At 50.1% G+C, this 10,000-nt stretch overlaps 1 protein-coding gene across 1 annotated transcript in view; it reads left to right on the plus strand.

Moving 5' to 3' along the window:
* The window catches only part of LOC106597163 (glutamate receptor-interacting protein 1), a 428,473-nt gene that overhangs the window by 272,142 nt on the left and 146,331 nt on the right, over positions 1-10,000 (plus strand). Inside the window, exon 8 of the mRNA XM_045698664.1 lies at positions 109-254. Coding sequence (XP_045554620.1) covers positions 109-254 — 146 coding nt within the window. The remainder of the gene's footprint in view (positions 1-108; positions 255-10,000) is intronic.

Here is a 10,000-nt window from a genome sequence, read left to right on the forward strand (position 1 = left end):
TGGAGAATTCATAACTCACTGACTGACATCTTCTCTATCCCTCTCCCTCCCTCTCTCTTTCTCCCTCTCCCTCCCTCCTCCCCCTCCCTTCCTCTCCTCTCTCCTCAGGGAAGGTACGGTGAAGCCAGGGGACAGGCTCCTGAGTATCGATGGGATCCGTCTTCACGGGACATCCCATGCAGAGGCCATGTCCATCCTGAAACAGTGTGGACAAGAGGCTACGCTGCTCATCGAGTATGACGTCTCCATCATGGGTACGTCATGGGAGGGTGTGTGTGTGTGTGTGTGTGTGTGTGTGTGTGTGTGTGTGTGTGTGTGTGTGTGTGTGTGTGTGTGCGCCATGTGTATCCTCAAGAAGGACTGAACTCCAAAGTCTAACCTTGTCTTCCAGATGCATATACATTTATATGGTATTGTCAGGACACTGCCAGCCAGTAAGGTTCCATTCCAGACAGTCAGAGAGCTCTGTTACAGTCACTGCAGACAGGCAGTAAGGTACAGAAAGGTTCCATTCCAGACAGGCAGAGAGCTCTGTTACAGTCACTGCAGACAGGCAGTAAGGTTCCATTCCAGACAGTCAGAGAGCTCTGTTACAGTCACTGCAGACAGTCAGTAAGGTTCCATTCCAGACAGTCAGAGAGCTCTGTTACAGTCACTGCAGACAGTCAGTAAGGTTCCATTCCAGACAGTCAGAGAGCTCTGTTACAGTCACTGCAGACAGTCAGAGAGCTCTGTTACAGTCACTGCAGACAGTCAGTAAGGTTCCATTCCAGACAGTCAGAGAGCTCTTACAAAGCCCTGCCAGAACACAGCCAGCTCCCAGCTCTTACAAAGCCCTGCCAGAACACTGCCAGCTCCCAGCTCTTACAAAGCCCTGCCAGAACACAGCCAGCTCCCAGCTCTTACAAAGCCCTGCCAGAACACAGCCAGCTCCCAGCTCTTACAAAGCCCTGCCAGAACACAGCCAGCTCCCAGCTCTTACAAAGCCCTGCCAGAACACAGCCAGCTCCCAGCTCTTACAAAGCCCCTGCCAGAACACAGCCAGCTCCCAGCTCTTACAAAGCCCCTGCCAGAACACAGCCAGCTCCCAGCTCTTACAAAGCCCTGCCAGAACACAGCCAGCTCCCAGCCAACAGATCTGACTAAAAGCTGTATGCATAAAAGGCTTTTCAGACCCAGAGAAAGATCTGTGATGTGAAACATAGTGAATGAAAAGGAATCACCTGCTGGGCTTTGATATGTATTTCAGAACGCTGACTTTAAAAACAGCTTGGTTAGAAGGTCAAAACAAAGAGGAGTTTAAAAGAGGCAGAGAATAACAGGCTGATCGATGTTCATTTTAAATCCTTCCCCGGACTTCAGTCTATTTTGATCAGGCCTCTAAATGTTAGAGGAAACCACCCAGGAAGGAGAGTATGAGAGACTGAGCTGGCCTGTTACCCAGTGTGGGCCTCCAACGTCCCCACAACGTTCTGACAATCAGACGTCACGCGGGTTCCGTTCAGAAGGCCCGCACTGGCCTCTGGGTAATCCTGAAGATTCTGGTGGTGGTGACTTTGCCATGCTCTGACCTGGAAGTGATAGTTTTGTCTTCCTGTCACCGAGTCACCCTCTTGCTCGCTGTGTGTGTGCGTGTGTTTGTTTGTGTATCGCCACATGCCTGTGTGTGTGTGTGTGTGTGTGTGTGTGTGTGTGTGTGTGTGTGTGTGTGTGTGTGTGTGTGTGTGTGTGTGTGTGTGTGTGTGTGTGTGTGTGTGTGTGTGTGTGTGTGAAAGTACCACTGGACTCAGTGAAGTCTAAGGAAGCTGAATCCTTCAGTCTGAGAGACTTTCCTCTGGAGAAAAAGACAAGTATTGAGTTGAAAGTTTGTTAAACACAGATAACAACCCCTTGAGTTGAAGCTAAGATTGAGTGAGAGCTGCCATCCCTCCATCCCTCCATCCCTCCATCCCTCTATCTCCATCCCTCTATCTCCATCCCTCCATCCCTCCATCCCTCCATCCCTCTATCTCCATCCCTCTATCCTCCATCCCTCTATCTCCATCCCTCTATCCCTCCATCTCCATCCCTCTATCTCCATCCCTCTATCCCTCCATCTCCATCCCTCTATCCCTCCATCCCTCCATCCCTCTATCCCTCCATCCCTCTATCCCTCCATCTCCATCCCTCTATCTCCATCCCTCTATCTCCATCCCTCTATCCCTCCATCCCTCCATCCCTCTATCTCCATCCCTCCATCCCTCCATCCTCCATCCCTCCATCTCCATCCCTCCATCCCTCCATCTCCATCCCTCCTCTATCTCCATCCCTCCATCCCTCCATCCCTCTATCTCTCCATCCCTCCATCTCCATCCCTCTATCTCCATCCCTCTATCTCCATCCCTCCATCCCTCCATCTCCATCCCTCTATCTCCATCCCTCCATCCCTCCATCTCCATCCCTCTATCTCCATCCCTCCATCCCTCCATCCCTCTATCTCCATCCCTCTATCTCCATCCCTCCATCCCTCCATCCCTCTATCTCCATCCCTCCATCCCTCTATCTCCATCCCTCTATCTCCATCCCTCTATCTCCATCCCTCTATCCCTCCATCTCCATCCCTCTATCTCCATCCCTCTATCCCTCCATCTCCATCCCTCTATCCCTCCATCCCTCCATCCCTCTATCCCTCTATCCCTCCATCCCTCTATCCCTCCATCTCCATCCCTCTATCTCCATCCCTCTATCTCCATCCCTCTATCCCTCCATCCCTCCATCCCTCTATCTCTATCCCTCCATCCCTCCATCTCCATCCCTCTATCTCCATCCCTCTATCTCCATCCCTCTATCCCTCCATCCCTCCATCTCCATCCCTCTATCTCCATCCCTCCATCCCTCCATCTCCATCCCTCTATCTCCATCCCTCCATCCCTCCATCCCTCTATCTCCATCCCTCTATCTCCATCCCTCCATCCCTCCATCCCTCTATCTCCATCCCTCCATCCCTCTATCTCCATCCCTCTATCTCCATCCTCTATCTCCATCCCTCTATCCCTCCATCTCCATCCCTCTATCTCCATCCCTCTATCCCTCCATCTCCATCCCTCTATCCCTCCATCCCTCCATCCCTCTATCCCTCTATCCCTCCATCCCTCTATCCCTCCATCTCCATCCCTCTATCTCCATCCCTCTATCTCCATCCCTCTATCCCTCCATCCCTCCATCCCTCTATCTCTATCCCTCCATCCCTCCATCACTCCATCCCTCTATCTCCATCCCTCCATCCCTCTATCTCCATCCCTCTATCCCTCCATCTCCATCCCTCTATCCCTCCATCCCTCCATCTCCATCCCTCTATCTCCATCCCTCTATCGCCATCCCTCTATCCCTCCATCTCCATCCCTCTATCCCTCCATCTCCATCCCTCCATCACTCCATCCCTCTATCTCCATCCCTCCATCTCCATCCCTCTATCTCCATCCCTCTATCCCTCCATCTCATCCCTCCATCACTCCATCCCTCTATCTCCATCCCTCCATCCCTCTATCTCTATCCCTCTATCGCCATCCCTCCATCCATCTATCTCCATCCCTCTATCTCCATCCCTCTATCCCTCCATCTCCATTCCTCCATCCCTCCATCTCCATCCCTCTATCTCCATCCCTCTATCTCCATCCCTCTATCCCTCCATCTCCATCCCTCTATCCCTCCATCTCCATCCCTCCATCACTCCATCCCTCTATCTCCATCCCTCCATCTCCATCCCTCTATCTCCATCCCTCTATCCCTCCATCTCCATCCCTCTATCCCTCTATCTCCATCCCTCCATCCTTCTATCTCCATCCTTCCATCCCTCCATCTCATTAATAAAACTCTCACGCTAGTCTCTTTCATGGTGAAGCAAATCGATTCTCAAGGGATAAATGGGAGTTGTGTGATAGATTAGACTTCACATGAAAGTAACAAACAGGTGTGTGCCTATACACAGACATTTACGGTATGTCCCAACAAACAGGTGTGTGCCTATACACAGAGCTTTATGGTATGTCCCAACTTACAGGTGTGTTCCTATACACAGAGCTTTATGGTATGTCCCAACTTACAGGTGTGTTCCTATACACAGAGCTTTATGGTATGTCCCAACTTACAGGTGTGTTCCTATACACAGAGCTTTATGGTATGTCCCAACTAACAGGTGTGTGCCTATACACAGAGCTTTATGGTATGTCCCAACTTACAGGTGTGTTCCTATACACAGAGCTTTATGGTATGTCCCAACTTACAGGTGTGTTCCTATACACAGAGCTTTATGGTATGTCCCAACTTACAGGTGTGTTCCTATACACAGAGCTTTATGGTATGTCCCAACTTACAGGTGTGTTCCTATACACAGAGATTTACGGTATGTCCCAACAAACAGGTGTGTGCCTATACACAGAGCTTTACGGTATGTCCCAACAAACAAGTGTGTGCCTAGTCACAGAGCTTTACGGTATGTCCCAACTTACAGGTGTGTGCCTATACACAGAGCTTTACGGTATGTCCCAACAAACAGGTGTGTGCCTATACACAGAGCTTCACGGTATGTCCCAACAAACAGGTATGTGCCTAGTCACAGAGCTTTACGGTATGTCCCAACAAACAGGTGTGTGCCTATACACAGAGCTTTACGGTATGTTCCAACAAACAGGTGTGTGCCTATACACAGAGCTTTCCGGTATGTCCCAACAAACAGATGTGTGCCTATACACAGAGCTTTACGGTATGTCCCAACTTACAGGTGTGTGCCTATACACAGAGCTTTACAGTATGTCCCAACAAACAGGTGTGTGCCTATACACAGAGCTTTACGGTATGTCCCAACAAACAGGTGTGTGCCTATACACAGAGCTTTACGGTATGTCCCAACAAACAGGTGTGTGCCTATACACAGAGCTTTACGGTATCTGCTCGTGGAGAGAATTTAGGTTTTCTCTCCCAGCGACCCAGGCACGATAAAAAGAGAATGATTAACAACCACCAGATTGCAAGTGCCTCACCCATTAATCCCTAATGTACACCCATAAGCTACACTCACACACACACACACACACACACACACACACACACACACACAGTGAGAGACAGACACTGAAGTGATGTGCAATGACGCGATGATGTGGCCAAGTTATGCTGGTGGTTGTGTGATGAGAAACAGCATTCCCACACAGCCAGTCTCATCAGTATCTCTCTCCCTCCTGGTAGACAGGTTGATGTGTTCAGCATTCCCACACAGCCAGTCTCATCAGTATCTCTCTCCCTCCTGGTAGACAGGTTGATGTGTTCAGCATTCCCACACAGCCAGTCTCATCAGTATCTCTCTCCCTCCTGGTAGACAGGTTGATGTGTTCAGCATTCCCACACAGCCAGTCTCATCAGTATCTCTCTCCCTCCTGGTAGACAGGTTGATGTGTTCAGCATTCCCACACAGCCAGTCTCATCAGTATCTCTCTCCCTCCTGGTAGACAGGTTGATGTGTTCAGCATTCCCACACAGCCAGTCTCATCAGTATCTCTCTCCCTCCTGGTAGACAGGTTGATGTGTTCAGCATTCCCACACAGCCAGTCTCATCAGTATCTCTCTCCCTCCTGGTAGACAGGTTGATGTGTTCAGCATTCCCACACAGCCAGTCTCATCAGTATCTCTCTCCCTCCTGGTAGACAGGTTGATGTGTTCAGCATTCCCACACAGCCAGTCTCATCAGTATCTCTCTCCCTCCTGGTAGACAGGTTGATGTGTTCAGCATTCCCACACAGCCAGTCTCATCAGTATCTCTCTCCCTCCTGGTAGACAGGTTGATGTGTTCAGCATTCCCACACAGCCAGTCTCATCAGTATCTCTCTCCCTCCTGGTAGACAGGTTGATGTGTTCAGCATTCCCACACAGCCAGTCTCATCAGTATCTCTCTCCCTCCTGGTAGACAGGTTGATGTGTTCAGCATTCCCACACAGCCAGTCTCATCAGTATCTCTCTCCCTCCTGGTAGACAGGTTGATGTGTTCAGCATTCCCACACAGCCAGTCTCATCAGTATCTCTCTCCCCTCCTGGTAGACAGGTTGATGTGTTCAGCATTCCCACACAGCCAGTCTCATCAGTATCTCTCTCCCTCCTGGTAGACAGGTTGATGTGTTCAGCATTCCCACACAGCCAGTCTCATCAGTATCTCTCTCCCTCCTGGTAGACAGGTTGATGTGTTCAGCATTCCCACACAGCCAGTCTCATCAGTATCTCTCTCCCTCCTGGTAGACAGGTTGATGTGTTCAGCATTCCCACACAGCCAGTCTCATCAGTATCTCTCTCCCTCCTGGTAGACAGGTTGATGTGTTCAGCATTCCCACACAGCCAGTCTCATCAGTATCTCTCTCCCTCCTGGTAGACAGGTTGATGTGTTCAGCATTCCCACACAGCCAGTCTCATCAGTATCTCTCTCCCCTCCTGGTAGACAGGTTGATGTGTTCAGCATTCCCACACAGCCAGTCTCATCAGTATCTCTCTCCCTCCTGGTAGACAGGTTGATGTGTTCAGCATTCCCACACAGCCAGTCTCATCAGTATCTCTCTCCCTCCTGGTAGACAGGTTGATGTGTTCAGCATTCCCACACAGCCAGTCTCATCAGTATCTCTCTCCCTCCTGGTAGACAGGTTGATGTGTTCAGCATTCCCACACAGCCAGTCTCATCAGTATCTCTCTCCCTCCTGGTAGACAGGTTGATGTGTTCAGCATTCCCACACAGCCAGTCTCATCAGTATCTCTCTCCCTCCTGGTAGACAGGTTGATGTGTTCAGCATTCCCACACAGCCAGTCTCATCAGTATCTCTCTCCCTCCTGGTAGACAGGTTGATGTGTTCAGCATTCCCACACAGCCAGTCTCATCAGTATCTCTCTCCCTCCTGGTAGACAGGTTGATGTGTTCAGCATTCCCACACAGCCAGTCTCATCAGTATCTCTCTCCCTCCTGGTAGACAGGTTGATGTGTGCAGCATTCCCACACAGACAGTCTCATCAGTATCTCTCTCCCTCCTGGTGGACGCAGTCATTTTACATTTTACATATTTACATTGGTTAATCAGGGAGAGACCCAGTCACACAGAGGGTGGAGGGATAGACTATTGGAGAGGATGGAGTGGTAGAGAGATAGAGAGGTGGAGGAGAGATGGAGAGCATGGGAGGAGAGGATGGAGGGGTAGAGCGATAGAGAGGTGGAGGAGAGGTAGAGGGATGGAGGAGAGGACTGGAGAAGAGGAGAGGTAGAGGGATGGAGGAGAGGACTGGAGGAGAGGAGAGGCAGAGGGATGGAGGAGAGGAGAGGTAGAGGGATGGAGGAGAGGACTGGAGGAGAGGAGAGGTAGAGGGATGGAGAGAGGACTGGGGGAGAGGAGAGGAGAGGTAGAGAGATGGTGGGTAAAGAGATAGAGAAGTAGACTGCAGGAGAGGTAGAGAGATGGTGGGTAAAGAGATAGAGAAGAGGACTGCAGGAGAGGTAGAGAGATGGTGGGTAAAGGGATGGAGGAGAGGAGAGGTAGGAAGGATGGAAGGTGGTGTTTTATCACCATGAATGAAACAATCTCCCGTCTGCATCAATAATGTGTGCCCATTAATTTTTCATCAGATAGCTCTTAGCATGGGCAGGAACAGACAGGAGAAGACAGGGGCATAGAGATGTGTAGGAAATACAGGGAGGACAGGGGCATAGAGATGTGTAGGAAATACAGGGAGGACAGGGGCACAGAGATGTGTAGGAAATACAGGGAGGACAGGGGCATAGAGATGTGTAGGAAATACAGGGAGGACAGGGGAACAGAGATGTGTAGGAAATACAGGGAGGACAGGGGCACAGAGATGTGTAGGAAATACAGGGAGGACAGGGGAACAGAGATGTGTAGGAAATACAGGGAGGACAGGGGAACAGAGATGTGTAGGAAATACAGGGAGGACAGGGGAACATAGAGATGTGTTGGAAATACAGGGAGGACAGGGGCACAGAGATGTGTAGGAAATACAGGGAGGACAGGGGCATAGAGATGTGTAGGAAATAAAGGGAGGACAGGGGAACAGAGATGTGTAGGAAATACAGGGAGGACAGGGGAACAGAGATGTGTAGGAAATACAGGGTAGACAGGGGAACAGAGATGTGTAGGAAATACAGGGAGGACAGGGGCATAGAGATGTGTAGGAAATACAGGGAGGACAGGGGAACAGAGATGTGTAGGAAATACAGGGAGGACAGGGGAACAGAGATGTGTTGGAAATACAGGGTAGACAGGGGCGTAGAGATGTGTAGGAAATACAGGGTAGACAGGGGCATAGAGATGTGTAGGAAATACAGGGTAGACAGGGGCATATAGATGTGTAGGAAATACAGGGAGGACAGGGGAACAGAGATGTGTAGGAAATACAGGGAGGACAGGGGCATAGAGATGTGTAGGAAATACAGGGAGGACAGGGGAACAGAGATGTGTAGGAAATACAGGGAGGACAGGGGAACATAGATGTGTAGGAAATACAGGGAGGACAGGGGAACATAGAGATGTGTAGGAAATACAGGGAGGACAGGGGAACATAGAGATGTGTAGGAAATACAGGGAGGACAGGGGAACAGAGATGTGTAGGAAATACAGGGAGGACAGGGGAACAGAGATGTGTAGGAAATACAGGGAGGACAAGGGAACAGAGATGTGTAGGAAATACAGGGAGGACAGGGGAACATAGAGATGTGTAGGAAATACAGGGTAGACAGGGGAACAGAGATGTGTAGGAAATACAGGGAGGACAGGGGAACAGAGATGTGTAGGAAATACAGGGAGGACAGGGGAACAGAGATGTGTAGGAAATACAGGGTAGACAGGGGAACAGAGATGTGTAGGAAATACAGGGAGGACAGGGGAACATAGAGATGTGTTGGAAATACAGGGAGGACAGGGGAACAGAGATGTGTAGGAAATACAGGGAGGACAGGGGCACAGAGATGTGTAGGAAATACAGGGAGGACAGGGGCATAGAGATGTGTAGGAAATACAGGGAGGACAGGGGAACAGAGATGTGTAGGAAATACAGGGAGGACAGGGGAACAGAGATGTGTTGGAAATACAGGGAGGACAGGGGAACATAGAGATGTGTAGGAAATACAGGGAGGACAGGGGAACATAGAGATGTGTAGGAAATACAGGGAGGACAGGGGAACATAGAGATGTGTTGGAAATACAGGGAGGACAGGGGAACAGAGATGTGTAGGAAATACAGGGAGGACAGGGGAACATAGAGATGTGTAGGAAATACAGGGAGGACAGGGGAACAGAGATGTGTAGGAAATACAGGGAGGACAGGGGAACATAGAGATGTGTAGGAAATACAGGGAGGACAGGGGAACATAGAGATGTGTAGGAAATACAGGGTAGACAGGGGAACAGAGATGTGTAGGAAATACAGGGAGGACAGGGGAACATAGAGATGTGTTGGAAATACAGGGAGGACAGGGGAACAGAGATGTGTAGGAAATACAGGGAGGACAGGGGCACAGAGATGTGTAGGAAATACAGGGAGGACAGGGGAACATAGAGATGTGTAGGAAATACAGGGAGGACAGGGGAACATAGAGATGTGTAGGAAATACAGGGAGGACAGGGGCATAGAGATGTGTAGGAAATACAGGGAGGACAGGGGAACATAGAGATGTGTAGGAAATACAGGGAGGACAGGGGAACAGAGATGTGTAGGAAATACAGGGAGGACAGGGGAACAGAGATGTGTAGGAAATACAGGGAGGACAGGGGAACAGAGATGTGTAGGAAATACAGGGAGGACAGGGGAACAGAGATGTGTAGGAAATACAGGGAGGACAGGGGAACATAGAGATGTGTAGGAAATACAGGGAGGACAGGGAACAGAGATGTGTTGGAAATACAGGGTAGACAGGGGCATAGAGATGTGTAGGAAATACAGGGTAGACAGGGGCATATAGATGTGTAGGAAATACAGGGAGGAC

This window comes from Salmo salar, chromosome ssa17 (genome assembly GCF_905237065.1).
Source record: "Salmo salar chromosome ssa17, Ssal_v3.1, whole genome shotgun sequence".
NCBI lineage: Eukaryota > Metazoa > Chordata > Actinopteri > Salmoniformes > Salmonidae > Salmo > Salmo salar.